This window comes from Drosophila novamexicana, unplaced genomic scaffold (assembly GCF_003285875.2).
Source record: "Drosophila novamexicana strain 15010-1031.04,08,12 unplaced genomic scaffold, DnovRS2.1 tig00000387-arrow-pilon, whole genome shotgun sequence".
NCBI classification, from domain to species: domain Eukaryota; kingdom Metazoa; phylum Arthropoda; class Insecta; order Diptera; family Drosophilidae; genus Drosophila; species Drosophila novamexicana.
In genome coordinates, this window is record NW_020824800.1 from 2496789 (window position 1) to 2518611 (window position 21823).

Sequence of the window (21823 nt, forward strand, 5' to 3'; positions counted from 1 at the left end):
ACTTTTTGGTTTTATTTAAATATTTAATGTGTAGCAGCTAAGAAGAATTACATACATGTATATATATATGTATATATTTCTTGTTCAGTAAATTCCATGTAAATTAATCCAAATACAATCATACAAACACACACGCACACACATACAAACATATCGAATATGCATATATATATATTTAATTTACAAAAAACAATTTTTTTTGGAATTTTTATTTATTTACTTTTTTTTTTTTTGAATTTTGAGAAAGTGTGTTGTTATTTTTTTTTTTAATATTTTGTTTTGTTTTGCTGTGCGCTGAGAATTAGAGAGAGATAGAGAGAGAGCCTAAGATTTGGTTTTTATTTTGGTTTAACTGTTTGTCTTTGGTATAATGTTGTTTATGGTATGCATCTATTTACGTTTGGCAACACTGGAAATTTCTTTTGCACCTCGGCTTAAACTATTCAAATTTTGTTAACGGCAAATGGAAATGGATGCCGGCGGCCATTCGTGTCGGCAGCTATTGCACAATGATTCCGATTGTTTGGGACTGGGTTATGCGGTACTGGACCTGGTAATGCAACTGGCGCTGGCTGCTGCTCCCGCTGCTGCAGTTGTTGCTGTTATGCCAGCAGCGAGACCTTCTGGCAATTCATCGAGCTAACCGGCGTGGAGGCATTCACTGGCGCTGACGGCGCCGTCTGCGTTGATATGGGCAGGCCGATACCCGGTCCGGGTCCGGGTCCGGCGCCCAGTTCGGCAGCTGCCGCCGCGGCCGACATGAAGTCCACCTTGCCCAGGTGAACGCGCAGATCTGTGTGCTGTGTCTCCTTGTGGCGTCGCAGATCCACTTTGCGCTGGAAGGACTTGTGGCATAGCTTGCAGGAGAAGGGCTTGTAGCCTGTGTGCTTGCGGGAGTGCGTTATCAGGTTGGAGCTCTGGCTGAACGCCTTGCCGCACACCTGACACTTGTGCGGTTTCTCGCCTGCAATGACACAAAGAGAGAGAGAGTGAGAGAGAGATTGAGGGGGGAAGTGAGACAGAGTAAGATAGTTAACACTAAAATCGATAGGCGTTTGCATTTTGCATGCTGTCCTTGCAACCAGTGCGCGCCATTTTAGGCAGCGTCGAGACGAGCTTTGCTTTCATGGCCGTTGCCAGAACCAACCCACACCCACACCCACCGTCCCCCCCTCAAAAAAAGTGATACACCCACACGTACTCACAAGTACACGCAACCCCCGAAAAATTCTCTGAGCTGCGGTGAGTCAGACCAACCCCCCCACACAGCCCCGCAGACAGCTTCAGGCTCTAGTCCTCGTCATCATCTCCGTATGGCAGCAATGGCGTCGACCGCAGCAACGAGCCCCCCTGCCTCCCCCCTCCATACTGCTTATGGAGCGGTCGCCGGCTCCTGCTCCACATTGAGTTTTTAAATTTCAACTTTCTGGTTCATCTGTGTGGTGTTTGCGGTTTGGCACTTAAAGGCAGCCACAATAAAAATGTACAAAATGCTAAAAGAATTTCTATGGCCATTTTAAAGCATTTTTACTTCAACTTTTTTTGTTGCTTCTGCTCTTTTTTTTTCTATTACATTTACAGCGCTTTTTAAGACTGTTTAATTTTTCATTAGAGATTTGTTCTCTTAATTTTGCGCTTGTTCCCAACCTAATTGAGGTGTTTTATTTTACTCGGCGGCGCCAAGTGCTGTCAAAAATTTCATTTCAGATTTGATTCGCAGTTATCAAAGTGGGAAATATGTGAAGAACTTTCTTATGTAATATAATGCCTGCATATATATATATATCGAATTATTTTTGAATTATGAGCTATCCATATATTCAAGATATTGCTTGTAAAAAACGTATATATTCTACTTATTATATTTATTTATTTATTTTATTTTGCGACTCCTAGAACATTTCGTAGACCGATTCCACAAACATAACCTTAAAGTAGGGAGTTATATAAATAATTGTTTACCCAAGAGAAAAACATAATCAGTTGGAAGTTGTGTCTATACTATATACTTAATTTATACCTTCTCACATCTGAGATATCAAAACAACACTGAGAGAAACCCCGAAATAAAAATCTTAGAGTTAGTTCCGTGAAACGAGCCCAAGAATAAATTGATACGCTTTTATAGAAATATTTATTTATCTAAGAGGAAAATCTATACATCCATACTATATGGTATAACTATACTTCTTTGATATCTGAAAACTACACTGAGAGAATTAGCAAACTATTAATGCAATTAAGTATTTATATAATGAAGAATTGATTCTAAACAAAGTCGAACAATTAAAGAAAATAAAAAATAATTTCTGCTTAAATATTGGGAAATACTTTGGAAAATATTAGAGTTTAACGCATGTTGGCTTATATAAAATAGTTTACTTTTCTCGCAGTGTATCTATGTGATTTTTTTTTACTGTAAATCAGGACATATGGCAAATAGCTGACTGTCCACAGTCTACTCATATAATTTGACCAGTTTGTCTATATATTTTTATTTTTATTTTTATGATGGTTGCACACCAAAATGTGCGCTTATCTATGGAACCTATACACTTTGGCCAGCAGAGATAATGCTCCAGACAGCGCTACGTATATGCCCAGATACACACACACACACAGACACACATACTATGACTACAAAATAACGACAAAATGCTAACTTGAGTTAAATTTGCGAGGGGCTGCGACTTGGGCATGGAAAACCAGAACAATGTATATAAAGTAAACACACGCGCGCACACATACATTAAATGCCAACACACACACATACACAGAAACACATTTCATATACCATGGTATATATGTGTAGATATATATGTATAGATGAGAAGTGGCAGTCGCTGTAAGTATATAATGGAATTGCAGCGACGTGATTCTGAAACATTCGACCGTTGGGATGTGCTCTGATTCAACTTTAGCTCCCGCGGCAGGAGTCGAAAATGTTGCCTGTGCTTAAGGAGCAGCAGCAGCAGGAGCAGCAGGAGCAGCTGTGGCAGCAGCAGCAGTAAAAAATTGAGTAGTCATGCTGTAGTAGCTCTCGGCTGAGACGACTGCTCATCGGCGTGCTCGTCCTCACGGAGCATGCTTTGTGAACAGCTCGAGCTGAAGGGTTTCTGGTTTCTGGTTCAGACGCTGGCGGAACAGTTGGGCGCTCGGGGCACGTTCGTGCACTATCGGCACAAATAACGTCACGTAGTCGCAGAGATTATAGAGCAGCTTTTATTATTTATCACGGCAAACGAGCAACGAACACTAACGAGACCCAAATCCAAATCCCGTCGGCCGTCGGCCGTCGGCTGTTGCCAATGTGGGAGCTGCTGTTTCTCAGAGCTGCCACATGCTAAGGGCATGGTTAGTTAGGGCGGAGGGGGAGGGGCAGGGGAGTAGCTCTGGTTGGAGCTGCCTGGCTGCTCTAACTAACACGCTCAGTGCCTTAGCTGAGGGCATACATAGCCCAGGCGTTCTGCTGCTGAGAGTTTGGGGGCGTATGGAATATTGGGCTGGGGCGCGGGGGCAGCGGAACAGCGGGGGTGGGGGTGGGTTAGGGGGCGCCAGTTTTTGTATGTACAGATTTCAAGGATTTTTATTGCATCACATTGTGGAAATTCTTTTAAATCTTTGCTTGCTTCTGCGCTGCTTTTTCTTTTACTCTTCTAATATTTTATGTCTGTGCAATTGTCTGTGTGTGCATGTGTGTGTGTGTGCGTTTGTGTGTGTGTGTGTGTTTCTGTCTTAGAAGGATGCTTGGCAAATCCTTTCAATTCAACACGTTTTATATTTCGCTTTGCTTTGCCTTTTAACATTTTCTGTTTCTTTTCGTGAACTCTAACCAAATAACGCATACCCAGCGTGAGTCACGCAGACAAAAATAAGATAAAATAAAATGATTCTCAGTCTTAAACGCAACGCATAGAATCAGATTTTTTATTTTTGGAATGCGTTGAGATTTGATTTGCGTTTTATGTTCCCGATACGTTTACATTTTTGAATTTGAAGCGAGCTTGAATCAAATGAAATTAAGTGAAATAAGGAATTGAAATCGTTTTGAAGAAAGTGTGGATGTGTTTTTTATGAAAAAAGGGCTTGATACAATACAAGTTAATATTTGTAATAAGACAAATGTATATTATGTATATTATATTTACATAAGCGACAGCAAAATTGCCCAAAATGAAGAAGCTCTAGTTCCTTTTTCAAGAAACAAAATATAAACAAATATATAAAATTTAAAACATGAGAGTAAAACTATTTTATAAAAGTCCAAATTAATGTGAATTATCAAATTTAATTAATTAATTAATGCAGCTTTAAGATTCTCTGATGTTGCGATATTTTTCATTGGGGAACATTTTGTGGCCAGTTTCTTTAAAATATCCCAGCTTTAAGTTATCGATTTGTTTACCAGCCTTGACGGAGTCGAAGGTGTTTGAATGTGGAATGAAATTTAGAGTTTCAGATCGAAATGAATAAGTAAATAAGTTAACAAATACACACACACACACATACACACACACACACGCGCGCATTTAGAAAATTTATTTGCTCCGCTTTTATTGCGCATAAATTTACAAACGAAAATCTGAGGCAGGAAAATAAAAAATGAAAATGCGAGCTAAACACACAAAGGATATAAAAACGTAGCCAAACGTGAATACGGAAATGGAAAACAACAGACGGAAATGTTGAGGCAAATCACATCAATGTGAAAAAATCTGCTGGCCCCCGCTTATTGCTAGCAATAGAAACACGTCGCCCGAACATGAAACAGTCGGAAAAAATAAACAAACTGAGTAATAGGAAAAAAAAAATGGAGAAAAATTAAGGATGGTCGTAAAGCGCAGCAGAAGCACGCACACAAATCCGACAGGGAAACAAGAAAGAAAACTAAGCCAGCAAAAAGCCAAAGACTGAAGCAAATCCCGGGACATACAGGATCCGTTATCATATACCTTGCCCATGTGTGTGAAAGCAACACGAATCAGCCGGCAGAACGGGCGGGGGAAGGGCAACCAAAAGAGGGTGTATTGTGGGGCACACGTCTTAAATCGAAGACGCCGAACGATAAAAATGTCTGAAATATTTGCGTCTATATGTGTGCGGAGTGCGGAGTCGCCTTCCACTGATTTGGCCAGACGACGCTCGCTGAAAACGGGGGCTGCAAATGGGGCGACGGGGTTGATGGGTGTGGCCAGATGGGTTCTGAGCGCGGCGCTGCTTATTAGAAGGTTATTATCCTTGCAATTTGCAAACTGATTTGAGGGCAACGAAATATTGTTATCATGAAATTCACGATTGGTGCAAGGAAAAGATGATAAGTTGGCCTTGGAAGATCAGGGAAATGCTTGTCCTTAAGTAATTCTCGTGCTGATGATTAAAATATCTCTATAAAAAGTGAATAAATTATGTTGGGAAGAAGCTTTCTTTCCTTATAAAAGTAGATATGCATTAAGAGAGCTATTTCTTCTTCTAAAATATTTTATTATTAATACAACAAGTTCTCAAAGAAATCTATTTATTAGATTTATTATTATATGGAATATCATATTTCCAAAGTACCAAAGTTCGTTTCTTTGTATGCACTGAATAATTGTTGCTTTAAATAGAGATGGCGGTCATATATAATCAGCAGAGGTCTGCTAACTGGAGAGATTAGACTTCCATGAGTAAGAGCAGAAACTATAGAGGCTCTGGGCGTAATGGCGGCGCAAGAGTGCGCGTCGCGGCGGCAGCGCAGTTGCTACGTTTTCGGGCAGAGCTTTGTTGTTATAGTTATATAGGGGTGTATGCGCAGCGCGCACACACAGACGCAAATATATGCACGCACACAGTCGCACAGGCGCTGTGTCGGCAAGTGCATGCGTCAATGTGTGCGTCGTATTTGTGTATTCGTGTGTGTGCGCGCGTATAAAACAGAAAATCAAAATCTCTTGACTAAATTTTTCATTGGTCGGCTGTGATTTCTCTGCCCGCGTCGCTTGTCGCTTGTCGCTGGCACACTCGCTCGCTCTCTTTCGCGCTTCAAGGCGTAGTCTAGCTCTGGCTGTGTGTGTGTGTGTGTGTGTTGTGTATTGTATGTGTCGTTGTCTTTCCAATGCTTCTCCCAAGCTTTGTACATAGCCCGACGTCAATGCTGGTCCTCACTGCTGCCTCTTATCAGTTACATTTTACCATTGTATATATTTCTCTGTGTCTGGGCGTGAGTGTGTCTGTGTGTGTGTGTGTTAGCTGCTCTCTTGCTGTTTTCGGAGAGTAAGCGCTTTTATAGTTGGCGCTCTTTTCAGCTGTTTCTGCGCTTTCCTATCGCCGTCGTCAGCTTCATTTTTGCAGTACCCAGTTCCCTTGCACCTCCCCTTCGCTCGTCACCCTATAAACTCAACGTTCTGTCAACTGCCAACTGTAACTGTAACTGTAACTGTAATTGGAACTGCGACTGTGGCTTTAGCTGGCGGTTGGTTGGTTCGACGCTTTAATGGCGCCCGTTTCCGGTTCCCATTTTTGCCATTTGGGTTTATCGCTGACATTCTCCAAAAATTGCAAATATCTTGTCTTTATATGTATGTATGTGTGTAAGTACACAAGTGCATATGTGTATGTATATAGATGTGTGCACATATTTATGTATAATTCTATGCAGTAGCAGTAACGATAAGATATGCGAGTTTCTTGATTACCATAACATTATGGTAACATACTCAATATTATTCAATTATAAATATCAACTAAAAATTTGTAAGATTTATTGAAGACTATATATTATTTGAACCCCCTATTTTTATACCCTGAACCCCTTAAAAAATGGGTATAAGGGTATAATGTATTTGTGCAAAATGCAAATGTATGTAGCAGGCAGAAGGAAGCATTTCCGACCCCATAAATTATATATATTCTTGATCAGCACCAATAGCCGAGTCGATCTAGCTATGTCCGTCTGTCTGACCGTCCGTCTGTCCGTATGTATGAACGCAAGGATCTCAGAACCTATAAGATGTAGATGCTCCTAGTTCTCGCGCAGATCGAGTTTGTTTCCGATAATCGATAACTTACTCCGTTTCCAAGCAATCGATAAAAATCGATATCGATATCCTGTTTTTTGGGCAATTTTGGTAAATAATAAGAGCTAGAGTCACCAATCTTGACATATAGCTTCGAAAATAGAATATATATATGCATTTTATTTATGGGGCTAATGTCCAAACCTTTAGAAAAGGAAGCACAATAAGATACACAAAGTATACTTATTGATTTGATCGTTCTCGGTTTTTTGCTACAAATACGCATTGCACATTTACATATATAGAGGGTTATATATGCATCTATACGCTAGTATTCATAAACTTCTAGTGTTTCATTTCTATATGCTTTAAATCAACTTATTATTATCAATATCCTCATCATATAGCACTTCCTATTATCTCTATCATGTGGCAAACTCGACCATATTCTACAGTAAGATCCATACAGTGTCATAATAACTGAACTCCACAATTTGTCGTAGCCCATAAACTCTTTTCACAATTTTTTATTCTTGAGGTTGCAGGCAGTTATGCTTTCCCAGTTATGCAGATATTTTAGTTAGGATTAAAAGTAACTTACCCGTGTGGATGTAGGTGTGCTTCTTCATATCACTCTTTTGATGGAATCGCTTGCCGCAGTAGCTGCAGGGATAAGGCCTCGTGTCGCTGTGGATGAGCAGATGGGTGGAGAGGGTGCTGGAGCGCTTGAAGCGTTTGCCGCACTGTTTGCACTCGAAGACCTTTTCCACGTTGTGCACCGCCCTGTGTGGAAATAGAGGAACCGTTAAACGACATGCAGCATAACATGCTGGCGGCTATTTGGTGTAATTAAAGCCAAGCTCGAATTCCCTGGAGCGGCTGCTGAATGCTAAATACAACCGCAAAGCAAACATTTGGCCAGGCTAAATCCAACATTTCAGCTAAATTAAGTAACGCAAAACTGTCCCCGGCCGGTCCCGGCCGCTCATTAAGCATGCAAAGTGCCCCCCTCCCCAATGAGGGGCGTGGTCAGCAGAGTGTGAGGAGGAACTTCGGACTGAACCTGGCCAAATGCTTGTGGCCGAGTGCTTTACATACCTGTGCTGGCTAAGGCTGACCTCATGGCCAAAGGTCTTGTTGCACAGCTCGCAGGCGTAGGGCTTCTTGCCGTGGTGGGTGCGGCGCGAGTGCACCTCGAGTCCGTGCGGCGTGGAGAACATTTTCTCGCACTTCATGCACGAGTACAGGTCGCTAAATTGATGCAGGCCCGGCCACTTGGCGGCCATGTGATGGAAGTGCAGATGCGGCTGATGCGGCAGACCCAAATGCCCGCCGCCCGGTGGCACGCCTACGCCAACGCCCACACCAACGGCTGCCGCTGCCGCTGCCGCCGCGGCAGCCGCAGTGGAGCCATTCTGGCCAGCAGACTGGAGTGGCACCATCAGGCTGCGCAGTCGGAAGAGATTTTCCTGCGAGTCCGGATGGTAGCTGCGCAAGAGCAAGCGAGAGAGACAGAGAGAAACAGAGAGAATTAGCTTAAGTACGCGCTTAATTAAGGCAACTTAATACGGACAGAGTGTGAAGTCAAGTAAGTACACTGAGAGAAATGCATGTGACTTTAAAACAGAAAATCTTTCAGTTTGTTAAAAATATAATATTAATTGTCTGATAAGAAGAAATTAAAAGAAGCTCTATTTAACATTTCTGATAACATTTCAACCATTTTGTTTTTATTAATGAAAATTACTTTTAAATTTGTGAACTGCACTGAGAGAAGTTCATTTGACTTTAGGAAAGAAAAGACTTCAAAAAATTTTGAAATTCACTTTTGAATATTTTAAAGTGAAACTTACCTTGCGACCAGTCCGGATTGCTGTTGTTGTTGCTGCTGCTGCTGTCCCTGGTGAAAGGCAATCGCGGCAAAGAAGGGCAGCGCCGGGGAGAAGATGGGACGCTGGAACATGGCCGCATCGTAGTTGGGCGGGTAGCTCTGGCGCATGGCCTCCAGCGGATTGGGAAGCGCCAGCGCTGCTGTCGAGGCGCCAACCAGGCCAAGTGGTGGGCTACGTGCGCGTCGCGTCGCCGGCTCGTCGCGACGCAGCAGCGCGGAGACGGAGAACAAGTCGGATTTCTTGGCGCTGCTGTTGCTGTTGGCCGTGATTAGCAGCTCGGAGGCGGAAACGGAGGCGGCACTGGGCGAACTCATACTGGGACTGCCGGGCGGCGAGTCCACCTCCAGCTCCACGGACGAGCTGCTCGAATGTGATCTGGATCTAGAGCGGGAACGGGAACGGGAGCGCGAGTGCAGCGAACGGCGCGAATGCCGCGAGTAGCGCTCGTGACTGCTGTCCGCATCGTCCATGTCGATCTGCGAGGAGCAGTGCGAGGCGCTGCGTGATCGTGATCTCGATCGGGAGCGCGACTGCCGCAGCTGCTCGCTGGCGCTCAGATAAGGCAGCAGCTTTGGACGCTGCAGTTGCTGCTGTTGCTGCTGCTGTTGGTTCTTGCTCAGCATCGAGATGGAATTGTTGTTGTCCTCCGCCAAGGCGACGCTGTGCGCCGACAGCGGCGGTGGCTTCAGGCCCGCGGCTGCCACAATTGCCGTCAGGTGTTCAGTCTTGACCAATCTGCTTATGCTAAAGGGGTGCGATGCATCTATAAGAAGAGAGGGGGAGAAGGGAAGTGAGCTATTAGCGAAATCAGAGCACAGAGCAGCACATCATCAATCACACACATACACACGCACACACATATGCACCTGTATAACACACAAGCACACACACACACACACATCGGCTGACAGTTGGCAGCATATCGAATTTCAAATGTAATTATTTTCGTATTCAATCGCCTAATCCACCTTACATGACCATTAATTCACCCTAATCAAGCGCACAGCACAAGGAACGGCAGCAGGAGCAGCATTCGACGATATTACCAATGCCTCCCCGTTCCGCATTTGACATCAACGCGTCGTCATCATCAACAATCGTGTTGGTCGAGAGCGACTGTGTCACCCAGTGTATAACGTACAGGGTGCGTGCCACCCGACAAATCGAAACAAATCAAATTTCATTTTGGTGGAATCAGAGCAGAGTTAACACAAAATTTAAGAGGTTCTTTCTATAAAATTTGTACTATTTGTGAATCTTATTTTAATCGACAAGCAATATGAATATCTGAAATAAGGTTTGATAATTTTATTCAACACAGGTTGCTTAAAATAAAAGTTGCCTGATAGATTATAAAAAAAGACAAAAATGAGTATCTTTAAAATCCATAATCAAAAAACAAAAAAATGTTTAGTTTCCAACATAGAATAACATCATTTACTAAGCTGAAACTCACTTAAATAGACTGTAAATACTAATTATAATATGTAATTCGAAATTATTCCGAGTCTTGCTTCTGTTATACGAAAACGTTTGTCGACACTTTTGTGTGGTGCGCACAAGAAACGCACGGCAGCCTCAGATTCGCCTGTCGAAATGGAATAATAATAATGTGCGTTTAAATAGAACATCTGTTCGGTCCGCACTCGGCTAAATGGAGCATGACAAAACAGAAAACACACAAACAGGCAGACATATTGAGGATTGAGACGACGACTACGACTGGCGACACTCGTGGGTTGACGCAGGCGCAAAGGAAAGGGGTAAGGCCCATGGCAGGGGCAGGGGCAGGAGCAGGGGTAGCTTAGCCACGGGCCTGAGCGAATCCGAATCGAATGAATGAATACGCATCGCAACAAAAGAATAACAATTTGACAACATTCTAATTCGCCACGCAGATAAAAGTGACTGCGTAGGCACAGGGGTTTCTTGGAGATGGGTTGGGGGGGTTTACGGTAGAGGGGGGCGATTTTGATGATGCGGCTTTGATTGTGGCAGCCAGTGAGGCGGCAAACGCAAAGCCAAATAAATATAAACAAACCCACGCGCAAATTGCAAGCACGCATCCGTCAGATACAGATACATTTGCAGCTACTCAGATACTTTACCGCAGACCCGTTTTCATTATTTTTGGGGGGGTGGCCTTCTGGCGTCAGAGTGTCAAGTGTTTTTATTGCAGCGCCTTTGTTGTTGCGGTTATTGTTCAGTTCGCTCGGTTTTGCTATGTTTTTAAGTGCTTCTCAGGGCAACACTTAACAAAGCATCCCGTTCCGGAGGCTCTCGAAATTAAACAGAAACGCACAACACTTGCCAGAGCTGGCCGGAAACTCTAAAGAGTAGCTGGAGCTCTGAGAGGTGAAATATTTGATGCATGTATCTGTCTAATATATTATTAAGTCAACTCTCTAAATTGATTTTTTTAGCTTTCTTGAATGTACATACTCTAAAATTTGTATCTCCAAGCTTTTGCTAAGATATACGACAAAAGTTTTGCTTCAAAAAACGATTCTGTTAAGAGAAAGAGATTATTTTAATTAATCCTTGCTTATTTTCTAGTACGATAACAGAATAGTAACATTTCGTTTCTTCAACATATTTTAGTATAATAAATAAAAAAAAACAATTTCCTTATATTTTTATAAATAATTCTCCAGCACCAAAACTGTCAAATTCTTTCAGATAAGGCTTTATGGAGTATTTGAATATTTAAATTCAAGTCTGCATAGCTATTTTATGATCTTTTCATTTGCCAATTCTCAGCAGTTTTTTGTATCTAGCTCCTCAATATATTATTATTCTAGCGAAAAAAATAAAATAAATAAAAGAATCATATATATAAGGAAAGCCGACCCCAGCTGGGCATAAACTAGGCAAATTTTAATCATCGCCATTACAGTAAATGTCAATTGCAAACCCTTTATTCTAATTATGCACACAATTGTCCCGGGAGCATTAACATTTTCGCGCCCATTCTGACCATTCCCAGCAGCCCAAGCACCCACAAGACCTGAATACCCGACAGCCAAACGAATTGCATACAACCACCAGCAGGAGCCACACGGCCACCAGCCATGGACCTGGACAGGGAGAGCGAGTAGTGCTCAATTTTTCCGAGTTTTAAGTATTGAATGCGAGAATTGGGGAAACGTTTAACGCACAAAATTGCCGGCAAGTGCGTTGGCCAAAAATCAACCCCGGAGACAAGTGGCTCTGGCTCTGGCTCGGGCTCTGGCTCTGGCTCACGTAGGCCGACTTGTTTAAATGATAATAATGAGCTTAAGCATGTGTCCACAGGGTGGCTGTTGCTGTTGCTCCAGCCTGGCGGCTGACAATGTAAACAGACGACACGCAGCAGCAGCAACAACAACAACAACAACAAACCGCCCACGAGCCAACCCCGCCCTCAGTTCCATGTTGCGAACCCTTGGTACACTCGCTAGTAAAGTCATAAATTTGTGCACATTAGACATAGCCGTCGTTCGACCCCCGTCCCCCCAGCCCACATCGAGTGCAGGACCTCGCAGCCTGGGCACAGTCTCGACCCACCCTTCGCACTGCTCATCTGTTTTTATACGCCCGGGAGCAATATTCACGCAATATCCACGCACTTGTGCTCAACACAAAAAAAAAAAAAAAGGTAAAATAATTATTCGACACTGCATGGTAATTGAAATCATTGTTATCCTGTTTATGCACCCCCTACCCCTGCCCCAGCCACGCCCTCGCCATTGTGTATCGCGCCCCCCCTCCATATCAATTGATGCGCTTATGGCAGGATTATCATTGTTTCGGCCCGACTTTGTTTAGTGGGTGATAATTATTTCAAATGTGCTGTAATCTAATTTCTAATTTCGCCGTTTTTTTAACTTTTTGACAATTGTTCGACAGGTGGAATAAAAATGTATCAAATAGGGCTATGCTAATTTGTGTTATAATATTTTGCATAATTCTTTAAATATTTTATGCAATCAATTTGTTGTGTGTTGGAAATTATAGAAAATTGTATTTTCTTATTGAAATTATTGGACCATGTCAATATTAGAGCTGTAGAGCCTTTACTCTATTGGACTACCAGAATCATCTGTTAAGAACCCAAACTGTATAAACTTTCGAAGCCCATTGAAACCTTCCCAGTAGAGTACCTCACCCACAACTATAAGTCTACCTCGCTTCGCTAAGAAACAGACAATGACTAACTTATGTGATGGCATATTAATTTTAAATATATTCTTAATAGATTTCCTTTTGCCACTCGATCGATGCATAGTTTACAACGCTTGGCACCAAGGTACAATAACGATATCGATTGCCGAGCAAAGCCAATCGATCAAAAGTGCGAAAGAACAGTAGTTGGGGGCCGCAAAGTCAATATAAATACTGGACGTAGTACAATATTATAAAATAGCTGCCTTTCGGCAAATATGAAAGCGAATAATACAAAAAAAAAGATTCGACGAAACGCGCAGCGAATAAAATAGCGCACAATATAATAAATATAGAGCTTGGGTACCGATATGGCCAAAAGTGGGTGCCATAAAGTTCGGGTAGATAGATTAGGGCCATGATTTGGTCACCGGCAGCCGAACAAAAAACCTGATGCATGATTTACGAATTCGTTGAGATTTCGACTTCGATTTCGATTTCGTAGCAGATTAAGTATGCGGCATATGAGAGCCGCTCGAGTGGGTCTCAACGTCTCAGTTTCTCAATCCCCGGCCTAAGCTCCACTCGTGCTGCTCCACTCCAGGCAGCATTAGATGGGGATTGCGTACTCAAACAATAGCCATGCGTTGGCGAGCAACAGTTGCAGTTGCTGGCGTGCTATCAGCAACAGTTGCTGCTGTCGGTGAATGCGCTTTGAAGCGTCTCGATACGATTGCAAATAAGTCCAGCGCAATTACAAATTACATATTTACTTTTTTACACACTACAAATCAATCAGGCAACGCTGGGCAAATGCCAATGCCAATGCAATGACTGTTAGACCCCTGCTGGCCCCCGCCCCTGCCCCTGCCCCTGCCTCTGGCCCAGGCCCTAGCCCGTCGCAGCCCTTGCGCTCAGCTGGGCTTATCGCAGGGCTATAAATCAGAAGGCTATCTAAACTTTAGACTCTTTTTTCTTTTTTTGCTGATAAATGACATTTAATTGGTGGTCGCTGGCAGCCGCTGTCCCAGCACGTTTTCACTTTTCAAATCCCCCCCCAAAAAAAAGGAGAAAATTATATCTATACATATATTCATGTCCGACTCGAGCAGATTTCACGTTGCAAAATCAAGACGAAAATTCTTTTTTTATTTCAATATTATCTCTCGATATTGCAGAGTTCCTGTTTGGTTTGTTTTATGATACTCGGTAGAAGCTTCTTTATTTGCTTAAATATTTTTGTGATTTTTTCGCTAGAACTTATCGATAACCAGAGCTATAGAGAAATATAAAACGCAATTGCGCCTATATAATGATATAGAGAGCACAATTTCCCTTTATTGACCAACATAAAAAACCTTATCGAGTGCACTCAAAATATCATTTGATACATTCCACTCTCTAGTCTCCGCATACCTTAAGCATAGCTGCCCATGTCAGTTGGTTAGCATATCTGCCTCTTTTTCGGGGGTTGGGGCGGATACAAGGTGTGGCAATTGATGCCAGTTAATTTTGTATTATTACGTACTGCTCAGGGTCCAATTTTAGCTGGGGCTGTAAACTGTCTGTGAGCTCATATCACAGCCATAAGCTGATATCGACTGGTAGCGTTTATGAGACTCAAATGCGATATCAATATCCTACAAAAATCGCAGTACCTCACACTGAATGCTGAAATGAAACCACAGTTGCTGAGTCTAGTTGGCAACGGTCTAGCGAAATGACGCAGAACTCAAGAACTCTTGGGTATATTAAGATAGAAGATATAGAGGATAATCGCCTAAAACATGATATGTTATATTACCTAATGTGATCCTACATTAAGGAATATGATATATTTTGAAAAACATGCTATGTATATCTGATAATATATCCTATAATATTATATGATTCAAAATACTACCAAATCAGTGATTCTATATGATATGATAATATGGGACATAGCTTTTTAAAATATTGTCATCAGTTTATATCTAATAGAATCGATTGACAAGATATTAAGTTAATATATAACTCTCTGGTCTTATATGAAACAGTACAAACTGATCCTTAATACATTAAATATTGATTATAAAACGAAGTACGTATATAATACCTTATTATTTTATCCTAATTATTTTAAGCTTAGAGTATAAGGTAGAGCAGATTATTTGACGCAAAGGATTCTTGCACCTTCCTCGACGCATTGATAATCTTTGGTATACTTGTGATATTTACATACTTATTTGGCAATCTGATTTTTTGGCTTTGGTCTAAAATCTGTTCCAATTTCGACAGCTTGGAACGTGACGAAAAAGTGTTGGGAATGCTTAAAGGGTTTTTTTTTCACACCCGAAATTGATTTTTCTTTGTCAAACATGGTAAAGACGATAAACGATAAACTGAGCAAATATAATCGGATCATAAATAAAAGTGGACTCTCTTTTAATGTGGCATCAACTATGCGAGAGTTCTTTTTTTTTTCCTACCATATTTTGCGGTCGGCTCAACGAACTTCTTGTGGTTGTTGTGTACTTATCGGTCGGTCGTTGGTTTTACGATACTTTTACTCTTTCAACATTACAACTGGGCGAGGATATTGACATGTTTAGATGTCGTTACCTATTTACCTTGCTGATCGTAAATCATAACGCGTGTGCGGTGTGCGTAGTTATTAGCGACAGCGTACACAGCACGGACAGCAACAGCAACAGCTACAAATGTATCTTGTAGATACATGCTCTATATATATATATATATATATATGTATATGTATAAGAGAGAGTGTTGCTGTTGCATTGTTTGCCAGCTGAGTGGTGGACGGGCTGACTGTTTTGGTATCTTTATAGATTTACAATGCCCAATTTTCGTCTACTTGGGAGAAGTTGAAAGATATATGACAGGCGTTGAGCGCATATTCGATGAGTTGCCAATGATTACGACGTGTGCCATAAATATTTCATAAATATTGCTCTGATTTTCGTTGCGACAATTTGTTATTGATCAATAATGTACGAGTGCCAAAGGTAGCTAGCACTGTTAGCGACAATCAATACACTGAGCGAAAATTGGTCAGATATAGAGCAAAAGAACTTGAGTACCTAAATAAAGAAACAAATAGAAAGAATAGTTGTTTCTTAAATTAAATTAAAGTATATATTCATTATAAATAATATAAAATATATTTATGTAAAACAAAAAAATGTATATCCAAGTTCTTTAAATTAAAATAACTTAATTGGCCTGATCCAAACAAATTGAAGACTAGCACAATTTAGAGACTTCTCTCAGTGTACGCGTATTGGTAGTGCCTTATTTTATAGCTGTTCAGCTCGAGTCGCTATGTGAATGCCCTACAATGAATACACGTGTTGAGCCTTAGGGCTAATCATTTCTTTTTGCTTCGATTGTTGAACCACTTCAGATTATAAACAAGGCAGTCATCGTGATTGCTTTGGGAATTAGTTTTCAAACCTTTCCAAGTTCCGAACAGTTCTTTCTCTAAGATATCTGGTTGAGAAAGGCAGCTGGTCCTTGGAGTCGTCTATGGCCTGGCTTCGATATTGTGTTTATTTATATTAATTTACAACAATTTTCGATGCGTAAATTTTCCAGATAGTAGGGCCCGTTGGGGCCGTTTAGACAGCCAAACACCCAAACACTTGGCTCTGATTAGAGAGCTCTTGACTCTGTGCCGTCCGGATGGCAATGGATCGATTTATATGTATATATTCGATAGGATATTTCGATTGCTTTTAATTGATTCGAATCGCCGTTCAATTGTTTGGTGTGATTGAAAATGGCTTAAGAATTTATTGTAGAATTTATATCGCCCCCAACCATAACGCCACATACTCATCTAATCTGTACATATGCACATAAATTATATGTATATATCAATATCAATGCCCAAATACCGATCACATTTCTCACTGATATCATTTGGCAAGTATGCGCAGCTGTTGTTGTTGTTGTTGTTGTCCCTGATCATTAGCCCATATGAATCAGTGCGTGAGGTTCTCTGATTAGACCATTTGATCTCTGACTCGTGCTCGACTCATCGCCTAGCTGGGCCTGCCTCTTAAGTAGTTTGTCGGGGGCGACTGTCCGAGAGCCGTGGGCAATTTTAATTTAACTTAATTCGTGACTCACTTTGCGCTACGGTAAAACGTAACCCATTGACAAAGTTTTGCTATGTTTTTCTATTAATTGAATGAGGCCGGACCGGGCTGGGCTGGGCTGGGCTGGGTTAAAAAACTTCGGGTTGGTGTTGATTTGGCGCATGCGACAATTTAAATTGTTGTCTTTGCTCAATGGGAAATCGAGACGGAAATTACTTGTGCATATGACCTTTGCTCTTGCCAGGTTAGGCTGTGCTAATTAATGCGACAGGCTTAAGAATATATATTGTTGAAGTAAACGATCTAAAGATCGTGGCAGCTGTATTTAATCGTTCTTCATTTTTCAGAGTGAAAGTTAATACAAGTTTTAAATAAACTAATAATAAACTATAAATAAACTATAAGCTAGAATTTACTCTTCAAACTTACTTTTTCTTTTAAGTGTATAAATTGATCTCTTAATCCTGATTGAAGAGAACGAGTTAACCTTTTGAATAGGATTCTTGATACATTATAAATACGTATATCATTTTCTTTTGGATCTGTGAAAGATATCCAACAAGAACTTAAGAGTTTTTCCGAAATGATAAAAATGTATGTATGTATATATGTATATGTATGCATATATGTATGCATCTAACAGAAATTGGATGCTCCAGAATTAAATGCATGTATGGATTTTTACATTTCTGATAGATCTTCATAGATCTTCAAAGTTAAGCGGAAAACAGTATGGAACAAATTTTAGTTTAGTAAATAGTCAATCAATTTTTAAGAATTTTGAAACAAGAAACTCAGCTTAAACACTTAATTTTAACTGAATAACAAAAATTTAAATATAGAAAGTAAAACCTTATCCAAAATATATATATGTATTTTATTCAACACATAAAGGAAACTAGTCTAATCAAAAATTCGTTCAAGTGTTTAAACTTGTTTTTGCCTATGAAAACAATTGCTTGAGTGTATTTCCGGAATTCTCGAGCGCAAACTAAGTGCGCATGATACACAAACAAAATTAAAGCGAATTTAATCACATTTCCTGCGCAAACCGTTGAGATTTTTTGTGATACTTATTGGTGGGAGGGGTGGGGGAGGGGTCGCACACAAGATCCAAAATCCTGGCGATGATTGTGCAACGGCGACAACTCGACAGGAGTGGCCAATCAGTCAGCCCGGCGCATGGGGGACACTCAGGAAATTGCGGAAAGCTGCTTCGCCAATATTTTACCAAAAAATATTTCAACAAACAAAGCGAAATTCATTTTCACGAGAGGGCAACAAAAAAGAGCTCGGAGAAAACCCAACAGCACGAAAAGTAAACGCATAGAGAATGTGGAAAATGGCGAACGGAAAAACGGAAAGTGGAGAATGAAAAAAAAAAAAAAATGTGGCGCGCCAAACGGAATTGAAAATTCTGCACAGCACGGTGTGTGTGTGTGTGTGTGTGTGTGTGTGTGTGTGTGTGTGTGTGTGTTTGGGCATATCCATGTCTGTGCTGGGCTTAAGCTGCGGAGCTAAAAACATATCCGCTGGATACATGTAATGCCGGTAAATGAAATCCGCTTGTCGCTGGCTATGTGTGCGAGTGTGTGTGTGTGTGTGTGAGTGTGTGTGTTTCAGAGCATGGCCGTGCGCTTGCACACTCATTCATTCATTCATTCATTCAATGCTCATATTTGAAATTCAACTGCGATGGCGACGACAACGACCAGATACCCACACACACACACGCTCACACACACACACACGGATACACACACCATATGCCTGCTGTCTGTATCTGTATCTATGAGTTTGTCCGTTTGGCTTGTCCGTGCGCACTCGTTTCCGTATCTGTGGTTCGCTATGGATTTTTCAATCCCCGATATCCATTTGTCCGCCATGTCCACACGGAAGATTTGCACATTAAGCGCCCCACACACACGCACACACACACACACACACACACACAAACGGAATAATGAATATTTTCAGCACTGCCACACCCCCACAACGTCCCCCGCCCCCGCCCCAGCCCGTTTGGACAGCACACAGAACAATTTTTTTCAATTAATCTGACATTGTTCTGGGCCCGCTCGTTGGCGGCTTTTGGCCAACGTCGAGTGCCTGTTGGCGTTTGTCAGAATTGCAATATTTTAAAATCACACATTATTCAAATAATTTTTGAAAAAATTTCCCTGCCATGCGTTATCTGGCAATATTTTTAATTAACTTGGGAATATGAAATGCGGCATTTGGGAAAACCTACAGACGGGCCAGCATGGGATAAAGCTCTGCCTACATTGGCATTAAGCAGAATTTGGTTCAAGTTAACAAAAAATTTTATAAAAAATATAAATAAGAGGTTGCATTCTTTAGTACGCATATTTGTCTAAGAGCCAAGCCAAATAATGTATCTGGCCATAATTTTGGCAAACTAAAAAGGTCTCAAGTTTTTCAATTTTCATCAATTTATTGAACAAATCGACATGGATTTTAATTGGATAATGTTTTATATATTTTATATTTTGTAAAAGTGTTTCAACTGTTTCTACTTGTAAGATAAATACAAATTTTAAATTTTGTGAACAAAAATATTCATATGTAATCCGAAAATATGTCTTGCATTCTTTTCGATACAGGGTATATTTGTATGCATATGTAATATTTACGGGCTTTTAATATCTCAGTGAAAAAGTCAGTTATAGTTAATATATAGTATATCAAAGCCCAATTGGAATTATAAATTTTTCAAGTAAAATAAGATAAAGATTTGATTTGGGTTAAATTTTCAATAAATCTCAGCTACATCAAATCGATTGACAGGGTATGTCTTAGTCGAGCACTTGTTTGTTATTTTTGTATATCCTCGCCTTTATTTCTTTTTGTCATCTGCATAAATTGTTAGGTAAATATTGTGTCTGCCTGATCTTAGGTTCAAGGGTAACACTTGACTTGATTGGATTTTTCTTTATATTTTCAATGTTGCGACAGCTCAGACACTATCTATATGAATATTCATGGGCCTGTTCGGACTTTGTATATCGAGATAGTTACAATATCTAAAATTTAAATTTAAATTTCGAATTTTGTGAGAGAAGAAATTTGTCTCAACTAACTAGATATTATTCATATGTAAAAATGAAATTATAGTCAACAAAATTGCATTCAAATGTTTGAGATGCAAAGTTGCTCAAACTAAATCTAATCACTGTTTATGCTTAAATGCTAACTTTATAGGGAGTTAAGAGAGTTATTGAATTCAGTTAAAAAATATATGTGTATATATATGTATATCTATATATATATAGATACACATAAATATATAAAGATATAAAGAAAATGTATTACTTATATTGTAAAATATATATGGATATATATACTGTATATATTATCATTATATATGGATATATTATAAATTTAATAGAATTCAAACTCATAAATAATATATATTTATTATATATATTATATTATCAATCGCATTCAAGTATCAATCGTATTCTATTCATAATAAGAAGTATTTTAAATAGCAAGGTGTACGTGGATTTGTAATGGAAGTGCGAAGGGAAGCACGCATGTAGTCAATATTTAAGTATTAGTAAATCGGTTAGAATCAGATTAATGAAAATTTAATACTAGGTAATATGCCACAAGGTATAACGTCCATGCTTGTTAAGAGTTTTCGAGAATCTATCAGTTTTATCATAAACAGACTTTGCTAACGCCTCTGTGCCTTTGCCTCTTTAAAACTTTAACTTGTTGCGAATTACAAGTGTCAAGTTTCGAAAAAACTCAAAGAGAGGATACCGGAGTAGATTTTTTGTATGTACTACCACATTCGCACCATTCACATAGATAAAAAAAACATTTAGTCAATTATTTGTATAGACTTCTTTGCTTTCGGATAATAGTTCCTAGGGTTATACTTATATGTAAGAGCATGTATTATTCGGGTAGTTTGCATCTCTTTTGACACTTCACTGAGGTGCATACGTTTTTGAAGGATTCTCTCTTATCTGTATCTTTAGCTTACCGTCGGTGTTGCGCTTCTTGGGCAGCACCGCCTTGAAGGCGGACATGGGCGCGTAATCATGTGGCGATGTAGCCGCCGGCGGCAATTGTTGCTGCTGCTGCTGGAGCTGTTGATGATGTGCATCCACCGTGATTTGGGCCGGCTGCATGCGCTGGTGCAGCAGCTGCGTGGGCGAGGGTATCGCTGCCATTGTGGTCAAGGTGCTGAGATCGCGCACCTGCAGCGCGGCGCTTGACGTGGCGGTTGAGGGCGATGCGGAGGATGCGGAGGGGCTGGCGCCAAAGGGGCCGCCGGGAAAATCAGCTGCAATGGCGGGCTTAAAGTTGCCCAAACTATAGTCGATGGGCAGGTGGTGCTGTTGAGCCGGCGGCGGCGCCGGACCAGCGGATGCGGCCGGATGCAGCAGATGCTGATGCTGGCCAGGCGCTTGCATCTTGCCAACGTTCATGAGTTGAGTTTTTTGTTTGTGTTTTTGGCTTTTCTTTTCTTTTTTTTTTTTGTTTGTTTTTTTTTTTTTTTGATAAGTGCTCGTAAACGTTTAAAAGCTTTGGCTTGGCACACGCGACGGCATGGGCAGCGAAAACGGCAGCGGATACGGATGTGGGTGCTCGGTAAACGGAAACGGATTTACACGCGCGTTCAACAGAGGCAACTGTTACGGAACAGATTTCTTTTGGC

General features: G+C 40.8%; 1 protein-coding gene across 1 annotated transcript; it reads right to left on the reverse strand.

Annotated features, from left to right (window-relative positions):
• Positions 1-310: 310 nt before the first annotated feature.
• Positions 311-21614, reverse strand: LOC115759697 (zinc finger protein sens). The gene is made up of 5 exons (XM_030700697.1): positions 21146-21614; positions 8849-9650; positions 8094-8483; positions 7597-7778; positions 311-964 (listed from the first exon to the last, which is right to left on the reverse strand). Exons 1-5 carry the CDS (start codon positions 21591-21593, stop codon positions 603-605), a joined length of 2184 nt encoding a protein of 727 aa, XP_030556557.1. The 5' UTR covers positions 21594-21614; the 3' UTR covers positions 311-602.
• Between the last annotated feature and the right edge of the window lie 209 nt (positions 21615-21823).

What these genes read in the sequence shown, in the direction of transcription:
- LOC115759697 (XM_030700697.1), bottom strand. Translation starts at nt 21,593, where the DNA reads ATGAACGTTGGCAAGATGCAAGCGCCTGGCCAGCATCAGCATCTGCTG. An exon ending in CAATCCGGACTGGTCGCAAG is followed by an intron (nt 8,484 to 8,848) that starts GTAAGTTTCACT and finishes GCTCTTGCGCAG; the next exon opens with CTACCATCCGGACTCGCAGG. An exon ending in GTCAGCCTTAGCCAGCACAG is followed by an intron (nt 7,779 to 8,093) that starts GTATGTAAAGCA and finishes ATTTCCACACAG; the next exon opens with GGCGGTGCACAACGTGGAAA.